The 27,448-nt window shown below is 41.4% G+C and overlaps 1 protein-coding gene and 1 long non-coding RNA gene across 10 annotated transcripts in view; one reads left to right on the top strand and one right to left on the bottom strand.

Moving 5' to 3' along the window:
- Positions 1-27,448, top strand: part of BEGAIN (brain enriched guanylate kinase associated) — a 236,937-nt gene that overhangs the window by 47,168 nt on the left and 162,321 nt on the right. For 4 of the 9 annotated variants that reach the window (XM_043548924.1, XM_043548919.1, XM_043548922.1 and 1 more), the window contains exon 2: positions 11,984-12,012. In XM_043548924.1, the coding sequence (XP_043404859.1) occupies positions 11,999-12,012 (14 nt within the window). In that variant the 5' untranslated portion in view covers positions 11,984-11,998. Of the gene's footprint in view, positions 1-11,677; positions 12,013-27,448 lie in introns of those variants that run through there. The other 5 variants (XM_037900950.2, XM_027827318.3, XM_043548921.1 and 2 more) reach the window with 2 other exon arrangements.
- LOC122466251 overlaps positions 6,509-27,448 on the bottom strand; it is a 44,115-nt gene continuing 23,175 nt past the window's right edge. The window contains exons 2-3 of the long non-coding RNA XR_006291627.1: positions 8,642-8,784; positions 6,509-6,588 (exon numbers count right to left, since the gene is read on the bottom strand). This is a non-coding gene — a long non-coding RNA (uncharacterized LOC122466251). The remainder of the gene's footprint in view (positions 6,589-8,641; positions 8,785-27,448) is intronic.

Here is a 27,448-nt window from a genome sequence, read left to right as displayed (position 1 = left end):
TTTCAGTGGAGGTTCTTAAAGCAAACTTAAGTAGACATTTGATAGGTCTCTACAAAAGATATGGGAAGAAGGAAAAGAGTCATAGTGAAGCTGCCAAAGAAAGACGACCTTTGTCAGTGTGAAAACTGGAGGGGCATTCAATTGCTGTCTATCCCAAGTAACATATTTATACATATTATTCTAGACAAAAAGAAAGTGATAGATTCAAGGTTATGACAAGAACAGGCAGGGTTCAGACATGAGAAATCATGCATAGATCAAATACTAACCCTACGTATCATCACAGGACTGTCAAACCAATAGCTTTATATGAATTTTATATATTTCCAAAAAGCCTCTGATACAGGGGATAGAACAGTTTTATGGAAGTTGCTACACTGCATGAAATCACTCCTATATTTGTGAACATCATTCAGTGCTTCTATGAAAATATAAACATGCCAAGTAATACATAACAGTGAACTGACTAAGCCATTTGATGTTACTTCAGTGTCAGACAACATCTTATGTCACCCATTATCTGTTTACTGGTAATAGATTGGATAATATGAGAGAGAGAGAGACACAGAGAGAGAGAGTACAGAACAACCAAAGGGCATACAATGGCCTTCCACAGAGAAGTCTGAGGATCTTGACTTTGCAGATGACATCATCATGCTATCCCATACCCAGAGAAACATCCAAGCTAAAAAAAATGATCTCCAGGATGGAAAAAATCAACACCAAGAAAACTAAAACAGTGAGAATCAACACACCAACAAGACTCACCAAGAACACTATCTGGGACTGGCATGAAAGAGGTCTGATAGTTCACTTATCTTGGCAGCATTGTAAGTACAACAGAGGGAACGGATGAAGATATTAAAGCCAGAATAGTGAAAGCCAGACATGCCTTCGCAACTCTAAAGCCAATCTGGAGAAACAGAAATCTTGCCCTCCAAATAAAGTTTTGAATATTTAACTCCATTGTAAAGTCGGTCTTACTATATGGCACTGAAACTTGGAGACTTATTAAGACCTTACTATCTAAACTCTATGTTCTCATAAACAGCTGCCTTAGACAAATCCTCAATATCAGATGTCCAGAAAAAAAATCACAAATGAAGAATTTTGGAGGAGGACAAAACAGAAACTGATAGGACAGAGAATTACAGAACAAAAATGGGGATGGCTTGGACATGTATGGAGGAAAGATCTGAACAACATAATAAGACAAGGATTAGACTGGAACCCTGAGGGCAAGAGGCGATAAGACCAAGAATGACATGGAAATGCACAATAAAAGCATATTTGAAAACTATCAGAATGACCCAGGAAGAAGCTAGGACTGCAGCAGGAGACCACCACCAAAGAAGGAAGGAAGTGGTGAAGATTCTTTGTTCCACATGGACCAGAAAGGCATAAAAGAGCTTTTATTACTCTAGGAGTTAGACTTTTTGATTTCTCAACATAATCTCCTTCCTTAGAAGTTTTTAAGGTCAGGCTTGACAAAGCCCTGGCTGGGATGATTTAGTTGGGGATTGGTTCTGCTTTGAGCAGGGGGTTGGACTAGATGACCTCCTGAGGTCCCTTCCAACCCTGATATTCTATGATTTCACACCATCCAAAACCCAATGAGGTCAGTCTTTCCATTGACTTCCTATCTTTAGGCTTTGGATTGGGCCCTGGATACTGTGCTTATCTTAAGTTACTCACGTAGTTTTATGCTTGTTAGATGCAAAAACTCTGAAGCTGAATGAAAAATGTGATATGGGATAAAATCCTGACCCCATTGAAGTCAATGGGAATTTTGTCACTGACTGCAAAGGAGGCAAGATTTTCCTCACAGTATTCAGAGAAACTCACTTGACAATGCCTCTCAAACAGTTAATGATCCTGGCTGGTTTATAATTATATTGGATATATATTTAGTTCTCAAATCCCATAGTACAATACAACTATTATACTACAGCTGTGTCCCCCATTCTGAATGTGCAATCTGTCCCCCACTGTGGGGACTGTGAATAGCATTAGTGACAACAAGCATGGCTGAATCATTGACAAATTCAACCTTAACCATCTTCTTTTTCTTGCCTTGAAAACTAGACTATTTAAATCTAACTGGATCAAAACTATCCAAAAATAGCGGTGCATAAGGAAAGACAGGCAAGTGAAACTGCTAGATAATACTGGCTAAATGTTCCTGAGAAACGTGACATGTGTGAGAAACCAGATGTAATTTTAACAATACAGCTTCCTTTTTGACAAAGGAATCTCCAGAGTCTGATTTCATGTATCCACAATAAAACTTAACAACTCTAGTGTAAGAGTAAGAACAGACTCCTTTAAACTTACAGGAAAAAAGCACCACTGAAGAACATTGATGCAGAACATACTGAATATGAAGAGAAAAGACCTCTTATGACCTTGTAGTAATTAAGATACCATCTAAGTCCAGCACAGAGCTCACCTTACTCAAACATTTCACAAAGACACTACAGGACTCAATGACTAGCCTTGCAGCTTTGCAAAAGGCCAAAAATCCTTGCTAATTAACGTGTGCGGGTTTCAGACTTTTGTGCATTCTAAACAGATAGCACATGATTTACTAGAACATTAGGGCTAGATTGTGGCTGACCCTTGAGAGAGAGTGTATGGGGAAGAGGGCAGGAAGACCATCTCTCACTTGCACAGCCTACCTAAAGTGAGATGAAGAGAAAGGATGGTCCAGTGATCAAGACACTAGTTTAAGATTTGGGAGACCTAGCTTCATGTCCCTCTTCTGCTACAGGCTTCCTGTATGACCCTGGGCAAGTCACTTAGCCTCTCTGTGCCACAGCTCCCCATCTGTAAAATGGGAATAAGAGCACTTCCCTACCTCGCAGGAGCGTAGTGAGGAACAATACTGTAAAGATTGTGAGGTGCTCAGACACTACAGCGATGGAGTCCTATAAGTAGCTGTATGTTCCCTAGGCATCCAGACACCTTCAAGTGGGTAGGGAAAGACAAACTTTAGTAACTTTAGTAAATCGGTCTTATGAGCATCAACGACCCACTGAGGTGGGTATTATTAAAACCTATTTTACAACTGAGTATACCAAGGCACAGAAGCCCACATGCTTGCAGAACTAAGCACATGCTTCAGTCCCATTGATTTGAATAGGTTTAAAGTTTTTCTAAATAGGGGTGGTATGCTGAATTGGGGCCAGTGTGGTTACACACATTCAAATTGTTAGTCAGTGGCAGAGTCCAAAATAGAACCAGGCAGACCTAGTCTTGATATAAAGCCTCCAAATGAGTTTTGAAGTTTCAAGTTTTAACACTGGATGTTACTCACACAGTTAAGACTACAAATATCATATTAACCATCTTAATGAACAACCAGCCTGTTCTCTCCTTTTTGCACACATCTACTCTCTTTAATGTTAATGGGGATTACATGTACAAAACAGAGGGACACAGGACTGGAAGGGACTTCTGGGTTATTGAGTCCAGCCCCCGGCTTTCGCAGGCAACCATATACATAAAAGGATTGACTTCTACAAGTGAAAACAGTGCTGGCATCAACTGACAGCACTTCTAGGAATTTGATCCTCTGTTTTCTACCTCATGCTACCGATACATTTGCCAGAGAGGTAATTTGAACCATTTCCCTTAATTAAGGTAACCTAGCACTTCTGCCTCCCAGTTAATTGCAGAATTGGAGAGGTTTTTTGTTTTAAATCTCTTCCATAGTGTCTGGACAATAATGCTGTTCCCTTTTGTAGATTCCAGGGCCTGAAGGGCCCATTATGATTGTCTAGTCTAATTTCCCATACAAACGCAGGCTATAGTACTTCTCCAAAATGATTCCTTTTGAACTAGAGCATATCTAAACAAACAAACAAAACACACCACCACCAGCAGAAACTGATTGGAAGAAGAAGATCAAAGATCTCCTTAATATTAAATCTCTGATCTCATTCTTTCATCTGTTAAGTAAGGTTTTTTCTTAAAACAATTGCAGGAACAAACCAAATGGTGTATCACAGGCCAATGGCTTTTTAATTAAATAGAGCACCCACTGCTCCAGAAATAAGCATAGCATCATTGGCGTGGCTTTGAAGTATGATAAATGTTGGTTGGGACTGGGATAAAGAGAATGTGAATCAAATGCATATTGTTACCCCTCTGCTGTGTGACAGTAGGTGTTGCGTCCTTGCACGTCAGATTCCTTTTAGAGGAGACATCAGTGACATAGCATCCAGATATATTATTAGTGCAAGTTGTTTATATTGCACTATAAACACTAGTCCTTGAACAGGTGTGTCACAAATAGCCCACAGGCAATCCCCCTCTTCCAGGAATCTCAGCTAAAACACCGCTGCACAGTTCCCTGGAAGCTACTTTGCCTTGAGAACGGATTCTGCTTAGGAATTTAAGTCAAAAAACAAATTCTCTTGCTGCTTGCCACAGCTTCCCCCCAAAACGAACATTACAAAACAATACAAATATTTCTTAAAAGACTGAACAGTGTTCATGTGCTAAGAAAAATAACTTTTTAGACTATGTTCAACAGCAGCACATAGTGACTCATACCATAACAATACTATGATGTGAGTACACTTATAGATAAATAAGAAAATGTATACTTTGTATTAGCCAAGAATTTAAGAATATAGGGTGCAGAATTTTTGTAGTGCTATCTACAAATAGGGAAAATAAGTTATTCCACTATATTCATCTCCAGTATGTAATCATATATATGTACATGTACATAAATGAGTTTACTTCAACGATCTTAGGACTCATATGTTGCTATGCTTCACCCAGACTTTGCTCACAGAGGATATTATAATGGCCACCCATAAAGTCAATATCTGCCCAGAGTTACTGCACAGTGGTACTTGCAATGCCATAGTTACTTCCTAGTCACTTCTCAGACACCCCTTTGTACACCTTCTGTCAAATGCAAACTTTTAAAATGTTTTAAACTGCTGTGCTGAAATACCTTGATGTAATTATAGACTTCACTTCTGGGTTAACAATGTACACATTATATACAACCACACAACTATATTAGCAATGTAGGTAAATAATGTCAAGTACTAGCTTAAGAGATAAAGTACTTCAAGTGGTCTATTTGATTTCATTTCCGTCTTGGTCCTTGGCATCTACTCACAATATTTTCAGATGCATTGTACCTTGTGGGGTCAATCTGAAACCAAGCTTGCTGCAAATGCACTGTAGAATGGTGACTGGGATATGTAATGCTGTTACACCTTTTGATTTTAACCTTTTGTAGTCCTGGAGCATAGGAGGACACTGAATCACAGTAAACAAACCAAATGCAAGCTTTGTTGTTGTATCCCAGCATGGTAGAGAAAGTGAAAACAGTGTAAGTGTACATCTGTTTGTGGTGACATTTTAGATTACAAGCTCTTCAGGGAAGGAAATACCTCTTACTTGATATTTGTACACCTCCTAGCACAGTGGGGCACCAGTCTCAACTGGGCCCTCTTGGTGCTAGTGTAATCCAAATAATAAATGATTAACAAGCCAGAGAAGGCAAATACAGCACAGATGAAGTCTGAGTTTGGGAAGAGAGTGTACAGCATGTATAAAAGCTGATTAACTGAGATGGTCTGCTTATAAGGTGAAGCATAATTGTACTCAAAACCTTTGGGGCCCCTAAAGTGGCCTCCTAAGAGGGCACTACTTGCTGATTGTCTAATACGGGTTGCCTCTTGTGCAGGTTTCCCTGGATTGTTTGCTAAGTAAAACCAGAAACACAGGGGCAGATCCTCAGCTAGCATAAATTGGCATATAGTTTAACTGAAGTCAATGGAGCACAATTTACACCAGCTGAGGATCTGCTCAGTAATAACCCAGATTGAAAACAATGAGGAAAAGAGAGAGTACAGTGTAACAAGGGAATGAGTTGAACTCACTGAGTGAGTCACCACTGAGCAGACCCTCAGCTGGCATAGATCAGCAAAGCTCAACTTCACAGGAGCTATATTGATATATACCTGCTGATGATCTGGCCCTGAGACTTAAAGCCCTGGTCTACACTTGGGGGGGGGTGGGGGTGGAGGGGGGAAGAGGGAAATTGATCTAAGTTACATAACTTCAGCTACGTGAATAACGTAGCTGAAGTGGACGTACTTAGATCGACTTACCATGGTGTCTTCACCGCGGTGAGTCGACTGCTGCCACTCCCCTGTCGACTCCGCCTGCGCTTCTCGTAGGCGGTGGAGTTCAGGAGTCGACAGGAGAGTGCTCGAGGGTCAATTTGTCCCGTCTAGATTATGTTCCATTAAGAAAGCAAGACAAAAATCCCGAGAACATTGTGCGCTAAAACAACCTGAAAATGTTACAGTTTTTCTAAGTATTCAGGGGGAGAACCGTAGGTTACATTTGAAAAATATTGATGATCTCCCTTCGGATTTCTTTGACACTCATATAGATTTGAGGTACTTGGTTTGGAAGACAGAAAGGTTTATAAAGTGAGAATTATACTGGAAATTCATTTTTACCTTATGATGCTGTGGGAATTCCTAGACCTTCCCAAGTTTCAAGAGGAAAGCTTCAGATATCCTCGTTTTCTCTTCGGAGAGGAATTCGATCCTTAAATTATTCAGTCATAACAGAAATAAACTTTTGGTGGCAAAGAATTCTTATACAATGTGATATCTCCTAGCTCACAAAGAGATGAAGAAATCAATTCTTGTTGGATGTGCCCAAAATATCACACTTAAAAGCTGAATTTTCTTAATATTTTCCCTTGAAAATCTCATGGGAATATTTTTTCTGTGGTACAGATTCATCCATTGCATTCAGTATGGTGAGACCAATCAAATGCAACTGTATACTTCATCTGGTTCTATTAAAATTAACATGGATTAAAGTTCAGTCTAGTCCTGAGGACATTTTGAATGGTACTTTGTAGTCTGAATAGATAATTCTCTGGAAATTGATATATACACAATACACAGACTGTCTATAATCAGATAGGGTTAAACCTTGTGACACTAATGCCCCATAGAAACAAAACTAAAAAAAAAGGCTACACTGGCTTCTCTAAATCTTTATTCCGACTATGGGCACAATGGAAATGCTGAAATTAAATTGATAGTTGCCCACAGGTTTAACATCCTAACAGATGATGTGCTAGGAAGGTCTGTCAGTGGCGCCTTGTTTACTACTCTCACTACCACAGAAATAAAATCCAGTGTCCTCCTCAACAAACAACCATCAGACAAATATTGGCCCATTTAAGGGAGCTTCTCTCCCTCTTCCCCCCAGCGCTGTGCTCTTGTCACTCAGGCAGCAACTCAGACTATATCTCTGATCCTATGTCCCTTAAATTGGAAAGGGAGTTTTTCCCCCATGGACTTCAGTGGGTGTTGAATTATGCCCTATATTATCCCTCTCTCCCCCCCAAAAGAGAATATCTCCTCCTCCCCACTTCTCCTCCTCTCCCAGTCCTACAGTGAGATGCCACATTCAGATGAAAAGGTGGCCCAAAAGGCCCTCTGCCTGAAGAGGGAATTGAATGTAGGCCTCACAGGTGAGTGATCTAGCCATGAAGTAATAAGGTGGGCACCTCCTCCTACATTCAAAATCTGGCAGGGACCCTGCTAGGCAGCTTCTGAGCAACATGGGTGAGATAGGCATTCGCCCACCTAGATCGCTCTGGGGCTTAGGCAGGAGATAAGGTGTCCAGATGCCTAGAATGAGGCTGCAGCGTGCATGCCCAGAGGCAGAAATTTAGGCACCTAGGGAACTTTGACAGTGAAAATGTAGGTGCCAAGTGAGTTTAGGCACCTACAGGGTTAGGCGGCAGCCCAGCAGTATTGTTGTAGATTGCAGTGGCACCCAATGCGGAACGTACACACCTACATACACCCTAAGCTGCCTGACTACAATAGAGGGGTTCCCAGCTCTGGATCTGCAAGCACAGACAGGCACCCAACTCTGTGAGGGGGTGGGGTTTAGCACCCAGCTGTGTGGTCCACATCGCCCATTGGCTAGTTGGGCAGTTTCCACACCGAGTGTGCTGCCTTTTGTGGATCCCCCATTCTTAGTCGCCATTCATTGTAGGAGTTTAGGCACCTAAATCAGGCTTTTTGTATCACGATTTTATTCCTGTGATTTCCTAGGTGCCTAGAAGTTAGGCATTGCAATGCTGAGGACCCAGGCCTTCTAATTGAAAACCAACATCTTAAAACCTACCCTACAGGCACTCACAGGTAACCAGAGCAGGTCCCTAAACATAGGTGTTGTGTGTTCTCTATCAGGCTCCTTAGGGGGCAGCCATATTCTGCATCAGTTCCAACTTGCCAATCAATTTAATTTTTAGCTCCATGCAGAGGACATTGCAATAGTCTAACCTAAATGTCATCTTTGTTATTGACCTTCTAATACAAACCTCCTTGCTAACATGGAAGGTCTGCAGCAACCCGCCCTAATTTCCATGCATAAAAGCTTTTCAACAATTTGGATTTAAATGATGACTACTATTCTCACCAGTAGTAATGTGGTAGCAACCACAGCTCCAGAAGTCAGTATCAGGGCCAGTTGTGGTTGACATTATACAAACACACGAGGGGACATGAATTCACAAAGTTTACTATGTAATTTGAAATGCATCATAATAAATAAATAAATACATACATACATATTTGGTGCTTTTTCTGTTCCCTTCCGTCTGAGCATCTCAAAACTGGCTCACAAAAGTATCAGATTAAGCCTTATGGCACTTCTGATGAGGGACAGTAGGTAAGCTGTCACGGGAGAAAAGGTCCTCTCATGGATTGGTAACTGGTTAAAAGATAGGAAACAAAGGGTAGGAATAAATGGTCAGTTTTCAGAAAGCAGAGAGGTAAACACTAGTGTTCCCCCATGGGTCTGTACTGGGCCCAGCCCTATTCAACATAATCATAAATCATCTGGAAAGGGGGGTAAATAGTGAGGCGGCAAAATTTGCAGATGATACAAAACTTCTCAAGATAGTTGATAAATGCAAAGCAATGCACAGAGGAAAACATAATCTCAACCATATGTATAAAATGATGGGGGCTAAATTAGCGGTTACCATTCAAGAAAGAGATCTTGGAGTCATTGTGGATAGTTCTCTGACAACATCCACTCAGTGTGCAACGGCAGTCAAAAAAGCAAACAGAATGTTGGGAATCATTAAGAAAGGGATAGGTAAAAAGACAGAAAAATATATAAATCCATGGTACGCCCACATCTTGAATACTGTGTGCAGATGTGGTTGCTTCATCTCAAAAAAGGTATATTGGAATTGGAAAAGGTTCAGAAAAGGGCAACAAAAACTATAGGGGGTACGGAACGACCTCCATATGAGGAGAGATTAATAAGACTGTGACTTTTCAGCTTGGAAAAGAGACAACTGAGGGGGGATATGATTGAAGTCTATAAAATCATGACGACTGGTGTGGAGAAAGTAAATAAGGAAGTATTATTTAGTCCTTCTCATAACACAAGAACTAGGGGTCACCAAATGAAGTTAATAGGCAGAAGGTTTAAAAAACAAAAGGAAGTATTTTTCCCACACAACGCAGTCAGTCAGTCTGTGGAACTCTTTGCCAGAGGATGTTGTGAAGGCCAAGACTATAACAGGGTTCAAAAAAGAACTAAAGATCATGGAGGATACGTCCATCAATGGCTATTAGCCAGGATGGGCAGGGATGTGTCTCTAGCCTCTGTTAGCCAGAAGCTGGGAATGGACGACAGGGGATGAATCACTTGATCATTACCTGTTTTGTTCATTCCCTCTGGGGCACCTGGCATTGGCCAGTCGGAAGACAGGATACTGGGCTAGATGGACCTTTGGTCTGACCCAGTATGGATGCTCTTATGTTCTAAATGTAATTATTCCCACTTTACAGATGAGGGAAACTGGGACACAACAAAGTAAGTAAGTCTCTCACCTAAATTCACACATTAGCTCAGTAGCGCAGCCAGAAAGAGAGCCCAGAACTCTTTATTTTCAGTCCTTCATTTTAAACTACACAAACCATCCCCCCAGCCTCTTGAATAAAACTAGAAAACAAAGTACCAGACAAGTGTCTGAAGGTCAGTCATTTTCCCCTGATGCCGGCAAAAACTAGAAGCATAATGGAAGCAATGAACTCAGCCCCTTGTGGCATGCAGTGACCCTTCCAGCTCACACTCACAGCAGCACTGAATAGCCCTGAAAGGAGCTGCGTCCAGTCTCCCTTGTCTGCAGGGTCTTTTTTTGAGGTAGTGGTGTGGGAAATCACGTGATACCCCATATGACACCACCCCATACACCAGCATTCCGCACCCAAAGAAAAACCCCAGAGGTTAATCTTTAAACCAGTGCCACTTAAACTACCCAGTTCTTGCAAACTGAAAAATCATAGGGCTATTAATAAGATATGATTACAAAAAAGCAATTCTGGACCCCAAGGTAATTTTTTAATCTCACAATCTGGGATTTACCACTGACTGTCCCAGGCTTCCAGGAAACATGCTGTGATTGCATTATGTGCATTACATCCATGAGAATGTAGCTAGAAAGGGCTTTTCCTGCAGCTGGCATCTTGTACACCAGGATATAGTCAAGAATGAATCACTGGATTCGCTATGATTCTTCATACATTTCATCAGAGATTATTATGTATCCATGGACATGACTAATGGCTTCATGTAATGGGCAAATCAAAAGTATATGAGCAGAAGGGGGGGGAGAGTAACACAGAGTAACCAACAGTTTGCCACTTTGAATGTTTTCCTGGCTATTTGACAAGTAAATCCATCTAACCGTTAGATTTGCATTTACCCATTTTAAATTTTTATCTATTTTATATTTAATACAACGGTTACTCAGTAATGTTTAAAGAACTCATGATTAATAGGTAATGCTTTCAGTGTGAAATTGTGGGATACTGAAATTTAAGTAAAATTAATCTCAGAACTTTAGGATTGCAGAACTGCTCCGAGTTTTCATTCCCTAGTTACAATAAACATGAGCCCAAAGGGTTAATGAGGTTCAGTGCTATTGGTATGGCAAGTAGGATTCAAAGCAGTTATTGAAGGTCGAATACTAGATAATGATGACTAGAAAACCAGAGGGCTAATGACATTCTATGCTATAGATAATAAAAGAAATCAGAGGTTAATGAGATTCTATGCTATGAATAAGCAGGAGTCAAAGGGTTAACAATGTCCTAGAGCATATATATTGTAAACAGAAATCAAAAGGGTTAATGAAATTATAGGCTACTGATGTAGTAAGCATGAATCACATTTTTATATGGTTCAAGGCTACAGATATGGTAAGCAGGAATCAAAGTGTTAACAAACAGGTTCTATGCTACAGCTATGGTAAAGAGAAATCAAAGGGTTAATAGAATTCTGTGCTAGAAATATGGTAAATGGGAATCAAGGATCTAAAGGAGTTCTCAGCAGGTATGAAAGGGTTAATGTCCAAGATACATGTACGGAGCTGCTAACTGTAAAGACAGAATATTACTTGGAAAAACTAAATTTGATTACTCAAAACTCCTGCTAAGGATGCTATGCTTGTGGCCATTCCATCTGGCAAGATATCTGTGAAACAGATTAATTGAACTCAAATTAGCGTAAGATAAAATCACTTGATTTCAACAGCCAGCAGAATCCTTCCATAGCGCTTACCATGCACAGACTAGCTCTGCATTTCAACTTTTTCCTATGAAATCCAATAGGCACAGTAACCTGTTACTTGCTTTTTCATTTTCTGCCTCAGCGCTACAACTGAGTCATTCTGTTGCCTATGGCTCCTGGGTATACAGTGTTTCTGCAGCGTGCTGCATTATATCTGAGTTAATCCGTCCACGTTATTTTCTGCTAATGCAGTTGCGGGGTTCGCTTTCTGATGCTTTGTAGACACTTGTCGAAAGCCATTTGGAAAGCCTAAACTATGCATAAATCTGCAGAGTGAATGTTTTCCTTTATTCATTTGCTCCTATTATTTGATTTCTTGTAGGCCTCTGCGACAGAAATGGAGAAAATAAGGTAAGTCAGACAGTTTATGTACATCTCATTATAGTCAAGAAATATTCTATTGCACAATAGGTGATATAGGGTCTTGAAAAAATATTTTGCTTAATATGATGGGTGTGAAATATTGGATTGCATGATAATGTGGCAGAGGAGAGCCGTGGTTTAGAGACAATAGGAAGTGAATGTGGTTTGGCTAGTAAATTTGTTTTGCAGACATGTTAATTCAGAAGGGGTATTCTACACACAAACATGTTTTCATTATCAGATGCAGAGTATATTTGATAATATAAATGTTGTAGTCACTTGTCCATTTACTGCAAAAGTATGCCATTCTGTTTTCATGAGAAAGGTGGATCAATAATTTATGAAAAATCTAAAGAAAATATAGGCTTGAATTCAAAGCATCTAATTACTGTGGTTTGTTTCTGTGTAATGCTGTAATAGTGGTGTTTATTTCATTTCTTGACTACCCAGATAAATCTGGTCTCTTCTGTGTTTCAAATGTTGCTATACTGTACAGTTTCTGAGCACAGCTCTCTGCTTTAAGCAAAGGGAGATGGCTTTTATAAATACATAAGTAGCCCCATCTCATGTCTGAGTGTAAGCCTGCTTTGGGGGGGTATTGCTTTTGTACATGTTGCAAAGAAAAAAGAGCATGAATTGTAGCCATTTTTAATCAAATACAGTCTGCTAAATACAATCCACAAACCTTATCAACCGATATATGGAAATGCTTAACTATTGATTATCCTTAAAGTATTTTTATAAGGCTTATTTTCATGTCCAGTTATATCTACTAGACTCTCAATTTGTTTTCAGTTAGCAAGCCCAAATTCCTTCTCAGGACCTACTGAAGCAGTTTGAACAGCAGGGCTAACTGATAAAGCACACATCTTAGATTTATTAACTTTAAAAAGGCTACTAAGTTTGTTAAGCAAATGAAGGGAAGTTGCAGTACTCTGGGAACAGCTAGGGAAAGGCAGTAGTGCTCAGTTGTAAGAGAACCCAGAGGTTTGAAGTTAGCATTTGGAGACTTCTGGGCAGGAAGCACAAACCAGTCCCTTGCTGGAGTTTAGTTGGAAAAGAGTGGGAAAGATTAACTCTTACAGTACACTTGATCAAGATGCACGTTTTGGAAGTTCCTGGTATAATTTATTAATTAAGTTAGTGCTGATTTTACATTTCTGTGCAGTGTTGTCTCATGGGAATCAAAGTGGTATAATTTATCAGCTTGATAAGACACTCGTGTGATATAGTGGGGTTATTTGTATACAAAAGAATATAAATAAACGGCACAAATCCTCAAGTCAATGCGAGTTTGGCCTGAGTAAAGACTGAGTAAGAACCTTGGGATTTGGCTCAGTATTAAACAAAACTTTGACTGTATTGAAACAAACATCTGTGACTATGCACACCCATATTTTCATGCACAACTTGGTTCACAGTGCAAGCAAATAATTGTTTATGTACTTGTGTGCACCGATAATGGGAACCTCTACAAATACTCCCACCCCCAGTGGTCTTGGTGTCTGCTTTTAACAAACACAGCTCTGGCTGTATTTGCAATAATAGGCTGTGGAGCCTAGGAGAAGAATGAATTCAGAAATATATGCAACAAGGGCAAAATTTTGCTCTGACAAGAGATACTTAGCAGCTGACTAGAAAATATTAACATAAGGATATAAACATTTGGGGAACGGATGTTGCAGCTGCTATCCAGATAGAATTCCACTGAAGTTAGTTACTCTGTGCATGGATCTGCTACAAAGTCAAACCGTAGCAGCCCAATGTCACCGCACTGAAGTAAATGGGTGTTTTACTATTGACTTCAGTGGGAACAGGGTCAGCCTGTATGCTAGCATCTTGATATTTATAGCTTGTTGTTTATACTTGCTGTATACAGTATTTTACAAAGCAGACATTTGTTCCCATTCCATATCTCATCATAAGCATTCTCTGCCCAAGAGGGGCTCAGGAGTAGGACAGTAGGCCAAGCTAGGTGGTCATTGGCAGAGCTACTTGGGGGTAAGCTGCACTGCTGCAACCTGAACTTTGCTTGGCTCATGCCAATCATAGTTGTCTCACACCTGAACACAAACTAAATCCACCTTCAGCATTTTGAAAAATGAAACGTTAAAATACTACAGTACCATCACTTTAAAGGTTTGGTGAACTCACCAGCCCTGTAAGATCTTGCCTTCAGGAGCTGTAAAAGTCTCTCTCACACACACACAGGTGGAGTGTGCTCAACACCTTAAGGCCAGTGCCTTTGGTTTCATCCGGACTAAAAGGCAGTACTGCTTGAGGCTGGGAGGGTTTCTGATGGCTGGCATGTGGGGACAAGTACAGTATCCTGGTGGGAGCCATTCCTATCCTATCTGGCTTGTGCACACACTGAACTCTCGATGTGCTCTGTCTCTTCTGCTAGCAGCTCCTGCCACATCCACTGGGTGGTAAGCTGCAGAGGGAGGTGTCATACACATCAGCAGCTGGGAAGGGCTGGTGGCCATGTGAACAGCAGCTGAGATAAGGCAAGAGACGAGAATAAGAGCCTCAGGCCACTTGCACTTTTTTGGAACTAGGGTGACTGAGAGAGCTAAGACTTGAGAAAGCAGGAGGAAGGGGCTTACACCAGGACACAGAGAGAGAATCACATTCATCTGGATCTCATCTGTCTGAGCTTCCACAGGGTGAGAGCTAAAGGTTAAAAAAGGTTCTTGCATTCTGTTCTCCATTTAAAAAATGAGCCTTTTAAGTATCAAAAATAAGCACAGGGACTCCACATTTCATATGGCCCACTCAAACGGCAGCCCTTGGGAGGCCACAGGGCCAAATATCTGAAGATTTTAAAACCTGTTCTTATAGAAGTCCTACTGTATTTGAGCAAACCCGATGCATCTGAAGTGGCCTTGAGGAATGGTGCAGTAGGTTCCATAAGACAGACAACTGCTGACCCAGGGATCTACCACACTTTGGAATTATTGCGGTGTTCTATTGGCCCAGAGCACTTGACTAGCAGGGGTGCTCCAGAGTCCTTTTGCACAGGGGGAGGAGGAGGGGAGAGTGGGAGATTTTCAGAATTTATTCTGGCATGTGGAGAACTTCCTACAGAAGTAGAAGCATGCTATTTTTCTGTAAAATTTCAGCTAGAAAAATAATTGCTAAATGAAATCTTCATGCTGTGACTAATTCTTAGCAGTATAGAGTAGTGTTTACAATAGCTAGAGGTACCAATATATTAGGCAGGAATTAAGGCTAACTACTAATCACAAACCTCTTGGGGATCAGCATTTATCTAGGTTGGGTGTGCATGTTTATCCAGACACTTTAAAACATTAATTACTACTGAGTACAACCTTTTAAAGCACAGTTTTTGGATTCATTGCTCAAATGTGTCTACCAAGAAGGGATGAAAGTTTCAGACCTATGGTATGTAACAAAGTAGAGTTTTGAAATGTACATTATGTTCTGTTCTATTTAGGTTACTGATATGGGAGCTGAGTGCCAGATTTTCCGGGTGATCTAGAAAATTTAGCATAAATTAAATACAATTGTATTTAGTATTACTTAAGTAGTTGGTTTTTTCATGCTTCCAGCCTTGCACATCAATGTTTTTTGGTGCACCAAAATGTGGCCGCTCAAAAGATTGTGCACGCAGATCCAGAGGTCAAAACTGATAGACAGTATGACCAGGACAGGGAGCCAGGACTTGGGGATTCTACTGCCTAGTAAGCTACAGATTCATCCCCCTTCAAATTATAGGGTAATAATATTTTCCTACTTTGCAAGGAAATGGTTGTGAAGTTGAGTCTAAAAAGTCCTTTCAGATCCTTGGATAGAAGATGACCACCTCAGAATACAAAGTTATTTTATCTGTTTTCAACCCTAATTCATTTTTTGATACTATCCTGTGTGGGAAAAGCTATTTTTCTCTCCAGGTAATCCTAGTGAGGTCAATAGGACTATTTGTTCAGTCGGGTTCTGTTCAACCTGAGTAAAAATATCAAAGTATATCCCTAAATTTAAAATGGCAATCCAGACATACCAGGAATCAGTTCTAGACCCACACAATGCAGAAACAGGATTTATTGTATCTCCCTATATGGAAGTTTAAATAGATGACTCCCCCTGCTAATTCCTTTTTTGCATCTCCTATTCACATCAGTGGTATAGCAAGATCATGACAAGTAATTAGTTTAATCATAGTGCATGGAGCAGTGGTTGGTTCCCTATTGAGGTGTTTACATTCTTTTTAGTGTTAGTTGTAATAATTATAAAAGTAATAGGACTTCAATGACAATTCATCAAAGGAACTCAAGTCAATCATTTCTGTAAACTGCCTAAAGTCTTGACAACCCTGTGATGGGAGCAGGTCTGATCCTCATGTTAAAGATGACAAAAATGAGATGAACGGATTTGCCCAAAGTTCACAGTTACAGAGCCAGTGATAGAACCTCTCTCTTGAATTCTCATACTGTGCTTCGTAGCTGGATATTTGAGCTGATCTGGGATAACTGATGGGTCTGCTTATTGATTAGTGCAATTTTAAAAGATAGGCAAAGACACCCAGAGCACTGGAGGAACGCTGTTATTGTCGTTGAGTAAAAAAACTGAACACACGTGCATGTCCACTCGACCATGCTGCATTCCCAGCACTTGTTACAGCTCTCTTCACATGGTAATGCATACGCCTGCCTGCCACTAAGTTCCTTCCAGTCTGCCTTGACTCCTCTATGGTTTGCTCTTTCTCTCACTTCCCCCCCTCATTTTTTTAAAAACAATAAGAATTTTCCCATCGGGCAGCACCAGCAGCAATAGCAACAGTGAGAGACCTAGTGTAGACAAGCTTCTGAAGCCACTGGTGTTCCTAATGCTGTCATTTAATCCTGCTCACAGGAGTTCTGAACTACTCCATTCTCTCAGTCTCATCCCTGACACAACTATCCCCCTTATAACCAAATCCTCAAGGAGACATGACAGACATTAAACAGGCTGAGAACTCGGGGAAAGCCTCACAGGGATGAAGGAACAGAATGTATTAAGCTGTTACACGGTCACTGCTGCAGACAGTTTTTTTTCCCCATAGACTCCAAGGCCAGAAGGGATGATTTTGATCATCTAAGCCCAAGGTCCTGTAGAACACAGGCCATAGAGCTTCCCCCAAATGATTCCTAGAGCACAGCTTTTAGAAAAAAAACACCCAATCTGGATTTAAAAATCACTGAGGATTGTGGATTCTCCAGGACTGACAAATTTTTCAAATGGTTAATTACCCTCTCTGCTGAGATAGCAGTTGCAGTTTGTTGCTCTATGGCTGGGAAAAATCCTATTGCCCGGAAACATGGAACAAGCAGAAGTGATGAAAGGCAATTAGAAGCGTCCAGCAGAAAAGTTGACAGAGAGAACAGGACAGGATGGGGCCAGGTTGAATGATACGAGGTAGAACAGGGGAGGGTGGCCACAGGAAATGACTGGGAGTAGAACAAAGAACTGAACTGATTCAGGGGTGAGCTTTGTACTGCTAATCTCCTATCAAGTGGAGCACTACAGTGAGTCACAGAGGAAAGGGGTGTGCCTCCTTGATACAGCCTTACAGGTAATGCCTGGGGATAGAGGAGTGGGAAGGTACACAACTGAACATTATTAAGGAAAAAATTGCAAACTCTGGCCCACAGTCAGTTCAAAGGCAGTAACAGTCCAGTTTGCTAACCAAGACAAAGTAGGCTGTTATACTGTTAACCATGATGTAATTACTTGTTGCTGCTACAAAACAATTTGATTAGAAGCGGGAGAGGCTCTACTACTTTGTTACAGCCATCGACATTTGCAACTTTAAAGGTACCTCTCCGCTACCCCCCAGTTTGCTCTATGGGCATGTGAATAGCAGCACTCACCAGAGTATTGTGCTGTAATTCCCGTGAGCAGATGCTGCCAGCACAAACTAAAAAGGTTCCTAGTTCGCATTAACAGAATCCTCTTCAAACCGGACTCCATTAATGTGAGCTAGGAAACTTTTCATTTGCACTCGCAGTGTCCACACGAGGGAGTTACAATGCAGCCCTTTGCTGCGCATTGCTGTTCACGCTCCCAAAATCTGAACTGTGGAGGAGCAGCGTAGACATGGTTCTAGTTGTCACTGGCAAGGGTTAGGCAATTCAATTTGCAAACTGATCTATGATTTACAGACCAACTGTTAAAATACAGTTGAATATGTCCACATTGACTGACTTTTTTTCTTTTTTTAGTCCAGAATACAGCAACCCACCCACCCCCCACCCCCCATTTTTTGGGATGGGGGAGGGTTAAAATAAAATCCAAACAGGACTGAAATTATTTAAGGTTATAATGAAGGCTCAAGGCCAAATAAGGGTATAGTACACAGCACAGGAGAGTATTCTAAGGAATCAGGTATAGACACACTTTCCAGAATTCATGTCTGAAAGATGAAATAGTGTGTGTAAAACTGAACAAAGCATGAAATGTTTTTTTCACTAAGGGCAGCACTCTTGTAAGTGGCTATAGGACCTTTAAAGTTGATTCCCTGCAAGTATGTGACCATTCTGCTGCTCAGGTGGTGTGTGTCACTTTGGCCAGACAAAGCTCTTGTTACTACATTACTCTAAAAATAAGGATACCAAAAGGTTTTCCCAACTTGTTTAACACCACTCATGATTTTAGTTCTACAGTCTTACTGCTAACCAGCTAAAAATGGCCTTCATCTCAGATCACTGTATACTAACTCATGGTGTGAAATTCTTTATAGAAGCATTTTCAAAGGTTCTTAGGTTTCTTACTGCACTTGCTGATGGATCCACTGACAGCTCTATAGCTGAGCAAGAATCAGCGTACATCAGATTTGTGCAAAATGGGACTTGTACTCTGTTGCTATATACTTGGAATCGGGGGTGGCTAGTATACAAAAGACAGGAAACCACTTAGGAGTGCTGGTGATCTAGGGAGAAAAGCTCAAATGAAAACTGATTGATCTGAATTTAGCTGAAGAGCCCTTCTTGACTGCCACGTGAAGTGGCATAAAGGTCAAGTTTGAACAAGACACTCCACAAGTGGAATTTGTGAAGTTCATCAACTATAAGTTGGGCTTGCTATTCTGATCTCAAAAGACTATACCTTTAAAAGTTGGAATTTATTTTGAAACATTTAAATTTTACCATTTAAGTCCCAAAATACTATGCTATCTTCAAGCTTTTGCTGATAGCTCTGAAAATAGGTCACACATGCCTCAAAGGTATCTACCACGTATCAAAAATGATCATTTGGCAGTCCTCCATTTGGAACCACCATATTGCAGTAACTGAGTCAGGAAGTAGCTTAATTTAGGGGCATTCTTCGGAGATTCAAACAGGCAAATTGGTGAGCATGTTTTACTTCATGATGGAGTTTATCACCATTTTGACAGATGTCTCTATCTCAAGGAGATTATCTCTTCTTAGAGATGTTGTAAAAGCTAGAAGGTGCCATGCAGTACTGAATGCCTATCCTGATCCTTTCTTCCTTCTCAAAAATTAGCTTTAGGTATGGGAAATTTGAAGGGCTAAACATTATTTTTGGGGTTTTAGCGACAAATCTGCAGGAAAACCCCCCACATCTTTATGCTTAATGTAGCATTTAACATGTAGATGCTAGATTTTCTAGGCTATAGCCAACACTAACCTGGCTTCCAGAGTGGCCTACAAGATAGAGAACACTGAGCAGTTACAGTAAAGTACACAGACAATTTGCTAGGCCACTTAATGTAGATAATAAGTAAGGAGGAAGACGAGAAAGTGCTACATCAGTGGTAGCATTTAAATATAACTTCAGAGGCACTCAGATGCACTAGAAAGGACATTACACATGTATCTTTAAACAGAATTTCTAACCACCAGGACACCTGCCCATCAGGATGCATTACTCGTGGTATAAATATGGTTCTCATTCTGTAGCAATGAAGTGGTAGAACATGGGTTTTTCCACAATGAATTTAATAAAAAACAAGTGCATACACATCCACACAAAGCATATTCCAAGATTTCATACAGATGTATGTGGACAACCCAAGTATAAATGCTTTACAACCCCACTGGGTTATTCTCTAGTGACCAGAAGTGGGAGTAGTAAAAAAAAAAAAAAAATTATTCATGAACCCAGGCACAGTGAGTACCCAATAGCAAGCAACAGTAGTGGAGGACTTAGGCAAGGACTGTTTTGCATGATCAGAGCTGGATTTCAAAGTTGATGGATATAAAACATAAATGGAATGCATAAACTGGTTGAAAGACTATATCGTTGTAGTTATCAACAGTTGGCTGTCAAACTGGGAGGATGTATCTAATGGGGTCCAGCAGGAGTCTGTCCTGGGTATAGTACTATTTAATATATTCATTAATGACTTGGATAATGGAGGGAATAGTATGCTAATAAAATCTGTGGGTGACACTAAGATTGGTAGGGTTGATAGCATGCTGGAGGACAAGATTAGAATTCAGAGTGAGCTTGACAAATTGAGAATTGGTCTGAAATCAAGATGAAATTAAATAAGGTTCAAAGTTAAGGGGAAAAATAAAATGCACAACTACAAAATGGGGAATAACTGGCTAGGTGGTAGTGCAGCTGAAAAGGATCTGGGGATTATAGTGGAACACAAATTGAGTATGAGTCAGCAATGTGATGCAGTTGTTAAAAAGGCTAATATTCTGGGGTATATTAACAGAAATGTTGTATGTAAGACACAGTGGGTAATTGTATTTCTGTATTCAGTACTAGTGAGGCCTCAGCTGGAATACTGTGTCCAGTTCTAGGCACCACACTTTAGGAAAGATGTGGACAAACTGGAGAAAGTCCAGAAGAGAGCAACAAAAATAAAGGTTTAAAAAACCTGGCCTATGAGGAAAGGTTAAAAAACTGGGCACGTTTAGTGTTGAGAAAAGATTGAGGGGGGAAGCCTGATTGTCACAGTTTCAGGGCAACTGCAGCTGGACTCCCCACCGTGGTCCACTAAGGGCATCCACTTTAGGTTTCCAGCTCCCAGCTGTCATCTCTCTTGGGTGGAGATCTGTGTGTCTCTCCTGCCTGACCAGAAATCTTATGGCTACACAGCTCCCTGCCTTACATTGTGATATCCTCAGCAAGCCAGGCTGCCTAAAAAGGCTAATGCCTTCACTTTGCTTTCTCTCTGAGGGCCATGACCAATGTAGCGTCCATAGTTATAAGTTACCACACAGGTTCTTCTAAGCAAGCACGTTTTCTCTTAAGGTAGAAGTATTACAAAGAAAACATTTAAATAATAAAGGAACCTACATGCAAGCTAGACAGTTTACCCAAGATCATTCCCAACTCCAGCCTAGGGCTGTGGTAGACTTTAGTCCTTCAAAACCCCCAACTCGGTTTCCTCCATGGTTACAAATTCTTCTGTCTTAGATCCAGAACCAGACCAAAGACTGGGCAGATCACCCATATCTTTATACTGCTCGGGCCTTGAATCTTGGCCTCCTGTAACAGGTAATCAGCAGACAATGGCCCTCTCCTCAAGGTAGAGCTTCAAAAGGCTGGGTTATTGCATAATCAAAGTTGGAGAATTTGCATTAACCTCTCCATAGAGATTCCCCAGAAAGTCCACTTAACACTTACTGTCCCTTAACACATACTGTCTGGCACATTTTCCATATAGTCTTTTGAACTCAGATCTCATATCTATCATCTCTGCCCCCTAGAGAGGTTACCTACAATCCCAGCCCACAATCCAATAAGGCCTTGCAAAGGATATTACAGGAAGTTGCTGTATCTAATCACACTTAATAGTCTTCAAATTTACAATGAGGATGATAATCGATTACCCTTCATGTCCAGTGAAGGTGGAGGAGAAGTAATAGGCTTAATCTGCAGCAAGGGAGATTTAGGTTAGATATCAGGGGGTGGAAAGTTAACTATAATGCTAGTTAAGTACTGGAAGAGGATTCAAGGGGAGGTTGTATAATCCCCCATCATCGGAGGTTTTTAAGAACAGGTTAGACAAACAGCTGTCAGGGAAGGTCTAGGTACACTTGGCCCTGCCTCAGTGCACTAGATGACCTCTTGAGGTCCCTTCCAGCCCTACATTTCTATGATGCTATAATCCAGAGTGTTATTAAAGTGGGGAGATTTTCATTGATTTTAAATAAGTTACATATTCTCAGTTTTGATTCACAGTCTCAGACTGCTATCAGTAATGGCACTTTATCATTTTGATTTACATTGACATGAGGGCAAACCTAAATATGAAAGATCAAGTAAGAGCCAGACACACTGAAAGCAGGAGAATAAAAATGAGAAACACTGGTATAATAATCCAAGCCATGGAGGCAATTGTCTCTCACATTGACTTACTCGGGGGAAATGAGACCACAGCTTAAAAGCTGGGACAACCACATTTTCCCCATGAGAACGCTACGTATGAAATCCAAGGCCCAGAACCTGCAATGTACGGGTGCACCTCTTTGCAGTCCTTTTGAAATCAGTGGGGCCTTTACACGGATGTAGGGATTCGCTGACGTGAGTTACATTGCTGGACCAAGCCCTTGTCCCACCGAGGGATAAGTGATGATAAATATAATTTCTAGTCTACTTCCTTTCTATACAAGGTTTAGGCCAGAAGCTCTGTGCTGTACTTGGCCCCAATCTCACCATCCTGTAGTGTTCCCACTGTCTTCCATCCACACTCCTGTACAGAGCCACTGCAGAGTTTAGCTCCTCAGCACATAGATAGCACTGTTATGTTCACAGCACACACAAGTTAGATAAAAACAGAAATACTCTTCCTGGAAGGTTGCAACCTAACTCTGCTTTATTTCTTAGAATTGAAAATGATAATGCAGGCTGCTCTCTAAGGCATAATTCACGCTACCTTTCTTTAAGATGACTCTTTGCAGACTGACTCTGCTAGCACACCTTGCTCCAGAGCCTCCTAACCTGCAAGCAAGACAAGGAAACCCTCCCACTCAAAGTGATCGATTGGAATTCCAACACAGTCCTCAGCAGACCATAAGCCAAGGGTCTCAAACACGCGGGCCGCGGGCAGAGCTATTTGCTGTGGCCCGCCAAGCTCCCTGCGCCCCCTCCCAGTTATTTCCTGCAGCCACCAAGCTCCCTTCCCCCACCGCCCCCCCAGCACGCCTCATCCCTCCTCCTCTACCTACCTCCAGGCGCTTCCCGCTGCCAAACAGCTGTTTGGTGGCACTTAGCAGTTTCCAGGAGGGAGGAGCGGGGAGCCGCGTGCTCAGGGGAGGAGGAGGAGAAGAGGTGGGGCAGGGGTGGGGATTTGGGGAAGAGGTTGGAATAGGGGTGGGGGGGGAGTTGGGGTGGGGACTTTGGGGAAGGGGTTGGAATGGGGGCAGGGCCTCATGGAAGGGATGGAGCGGGGGCAGGGCCAGGGGCAGCGGGGCAGTGTCAGTGGTGCGGCCCTTGGGCCAATATATTAGTCTTCATGCGGCCCTCCTGGTAATCTGAGTTTGAGATCCCTGCCATAAGCAGTGCATGAGCTCTCCTATTCTCAGTCCTTCCTCCCATACAGCAGTTCAACTGTATTCTGTGCTCCTGGTCCCCTGAAGGATTTTATCACCTGCAGGTTCTTCACTATGTTGACAGGCTCCCTTAACACAAGCGCTTTCAACAGTGACAGGTTGAATACCATTGAGAGAGAAGGGCGGTTCTGTGGTTAAGGCGCTGGGTCTCGGGAGACCAGGGTTCTGTTCTTTCTTGTGTGACCTTCAGCAAAGTGCTGAGGGGCAGATTTTTCAAAGGCGTTTTTAAAGATGCCAATAGTGGGATTTCAAACTCCCAATGGGAGTGGACACCTAGGTGCCTAGTGGGATTTTCAAAAGCACCCATCTGCATCTTCAGAAGCCTAAATAGCTTTAAAAATCTGGTCCTTAATCTCTGTGTCTCTCCCTTTCCCCTTTGTAAAATAGGAATCATACTACTTTGCTACCTCACATGGGTGTTGAGGAAAAATGGATCAAAGTTTGTGAGGTGCTTATGGGCTATGGAAATGGGGGCCACAGGTACTTAGACTAATGCTTTTCAACCTTTTTTCATTTGAGCACCCCTAAAAATTTTCAAATGCAAGTGGACACAGGCTGAAAACCACTGACCTAGACAGACATTCCCACCTTCTTGTCAATTCTCTTGCAGCCCACCCCTGTGCTGTCCCAGCCCCATCATAGCTTTTCTCTTCTCAAGTTGCAGAGCAACTGTGAGCTATTTGTTGTTCCCCTTTCTGTTGACCCATTCACCTGGGAACCTTTTTATCTTCCTACCAGACAAGCCTATAGCAGGGAAGTCCCAGAATCAGTCCTGATGTGAGAGATCTAGTGTTCCTGTCATGTACTGGATATGGACTGATTACAGAGCTCCTGCCCCAGAGACACACATGAAGGTGTATTCTCTTTAAGACAATGTACTCATCACTCCAGCTATTACCAGATCAGGTAAAGCATGTTGCACACTGTTCCACCTAATGGTGGAACAGTACAAAACAGTTTAGCATTACATCTCGCCCTTTAAATTTTATAAATAGTAGGAATGTAAAACTTAATTATCCCACTATCTTTGAAGTTCAGTATGATTCAGTCTGTTATGCATCTCTGAAACATATTGGTTTTCTAATTATATAACCCAAACGCCTAACAGCTTGGTCATTTGGCTGCCCGTTCATTACAACTGGCTGTGGCTGGCTTGAAATCTTCGAGTCATCTTTTTTTTCCTGCATTAGCCACTTGTAAAGTTCTCTGTTGACTGTTTGTTCTGAGGAACAAACTGTCGATGTCGACTGTTTCTGTTGAACTTTCCACTGTCTGTCTCAAAGGTCATATGATCTGCACGACTAATTATTTTTCTTTAAAACAGCTGGAGTTCTCTATCCTTTTTCCTCCATCCAGTGTGACACAAAGCAGTCACCAGATTCTAGAGCCAGAAGTTCTCCAAGTGATGTCTGTTGAAAAAGTGTTTGTAAGCTTGGATAGGGGGCTTTTTATCCAGTTTGGCTACTCGCTTTATGCCTGACCACTTTAGAGAGGAGTACTATTGTTCCAACATTAGAAAAGAATCTGAGTCGTCTTCCCTTCAGGAGTTTTGCTGAACTCTGAATGCAAAGATTTGTCTTTAAGTTGTTTCTGTGGTGAACTGGCTCATGCAGTTCAGAATACCTCAAGGGCTAGTCAGGGCTGTCAGGTGACTTCAGCTCAGAGGGGTTGATGGTGATTGTAAGTCCCTTGTGAGAGGACTGTCACTGTTCCTGAGTAAATTTTGAAGTTACTAGTCTGTGAATATTCAGTTTCATTGTCCAGGCAGGCTCCATTACCACATGTGATAGATCACAGAAACAATGCCTTTTGATTGCTTGTAATGAGTCAACTCCCTGACAGCTTTTGTGCAGTAAACAGCTGCAAAAATCCATATTTTGTGCATTTATTACCATATTGTACCTTTGGCTGGACATGCATTACTTGGGCTGTGAATCTTCCCATATCTTGTGCATTTAGTCTGAAAGCTTTTGTAGTTAGCCTGGAATTTGTCCCTCTTAGCCTCAAGGGTCTTATGATACTTACTTTTAGCATTTCCTCTGTTTGTTTACAGCGTCTAAGTTTCTGATTTTTCAAGTTGGGCAAGTTGCTCTTAATTTTCCTGTTTCACCAGCTCAGACTGCTTTTTGCTATTTGAATAGCTATGTGCAGGGGGTAAGGCTGTTTTAGAGTATCATCTGCAAGCCATATGGCTAATGTATTGCTAGTATTTTCATGTTTTGCAGGCCCAAAAATCAGTTTTCAGACAATGCATATAAAGCTTTGATAAAAGATTCATATTCCCCAGCTTGTTGAATTCTCTGGTGAAAACATGCTCTTTCATAAACCACATTTCTCAGCGGTATAAAGTATGCATCAAACCTAGCCAGAACCCTTTCACAGTCATCTTTGGAGGTCTTCAGTAAAAAAAGTAAAATATTTAAAGATATGCTCTGCCTGCTTCCCCATAGCATAAATTAAAGAGCATACCTGGATGTCTCCAGTTTCCTTATGGAGTTTGGTTGCAATGAGAAATCTTGCAAAAAATGTTGCTTTCAAGGTGTTCATTCTGAAAGTCTGTGAAAGCTGAAGTTCTCTGGGGCATTGAAGAGTGGCATATTGATGAGAGCTACCCTGCAACCTTTGTTCCCTTTTTTCCCCTTCCTCTTGCAACCTTTGTTGTAGCTTTCCTTCTCTTTCTGTGCTCCTCTGGCAGTTAAATTACCTTTATTTCTGATGATATGTCACGTACCAGATATGAACTGGTTACAGAGCTTCCATCCCAGAGACGTATGAATGTGTGTTCTCTTTAAGATACCTCAATGTACTGAAAAAAGAAAAGGAGTACTTGTGGCACCTTAGAGACTAACCAATTTATTTGAGCATAAGCATTCGTGAGCTACAGTTCACTTCATTTTTCTTTTTGTGAATACAGACTAACACGGCTGCTACTCTGAAACCTGCCAGTATAATATTGTTGAGCATTTTATCACAGCTCCCATGTGATGGGGAGGGAACAGCCAAACTCAAATGTCATGGCTAGTCTGTGAGGGAGGAGATGAATTAATTTGATGTTTTGGACCAGATTCTCGTTTTTGATCACACTCCTTTGCACAGCTCAGGTGGTGAAGAGGAGCCAGATCTGGAACTTCCCAGTAAGCACAGCTCTCATTTGGTGCGGAGGTGGTGGAGCTGGCTCCTACACCGCATTTAAGGAGTGTGTTGGGGAAGACAGCAGGCAGGGCAGGGCTCCTGGATTCTCAGTTGGTGTATGGCCATTTAGGGACTATATGCAGTTGGAGTAACTTAGAAAAACCCCTAACTCCAAGCCAGGGCCAGTACAGACTAGCCTAGGATATTAGAGTTACAGCTGGCTCCCAAACCCCTACTCCCTCCATGCTTTCCTGCACTGAGCCCACAAGAGAAACTGTAGCTCAATATCCTTTCCAGGTAAAGCAAATACATATGAGGCTACAGCACTTCAGAGGGATATTGCTAATAAGTGCCATTCATCTAGATCAGCCCCACCTAAGAAGTAGTGGGTCTTGCATACTCTATATATTGCAAGCAATTCTGGGTAATAGGTACATCCTGTTAATAGGAATGTATCCTTTTACAGTTTGATGTTCCTGTTTCTGTAACGATAGACTCATTTGCTAGCCTTTTACTGTAGCCTACCTGTAAACTTGGCAAAGTCTCAAGACATTTAGTTAGGAAAACACAGATTGTTTTTACATGCCAGGAGTTTCTAAAGGTTTTCCTTCATAGACTATAAAGCTGCATGTTATCTGTCTAAATATAAAAATGAAAGCATTCCTCAGGACAGGTGTCTCCTTAACTCTGGCATATCTTCTGTGGTGGTGTTGGAGCTTTCATCAGAAAAAGGTGCCTATCCTTTTTTAGCGGAACTGTAT

This window comes from Chelonia mydas, chromosome 6 (genome assembly GCF_015237465.2).
Source record: "Chelonia mydas isolate rCheMyd1 chromosome 6, rCheMyd1.pri.v2, whole genome shotgun sequence".
In the NCBI taxonomy this organism is placed as follows: Eukaryota; Metazoa; Chordata; order Testudines; family Cheloniidae; genus Chelonia; species Chelonia mydas.
The sequence above is the reverse complement of the archived record's forward strand: the minus strand, read 5'-3'. Positions and strand labels throughout refer to the sequence as shown.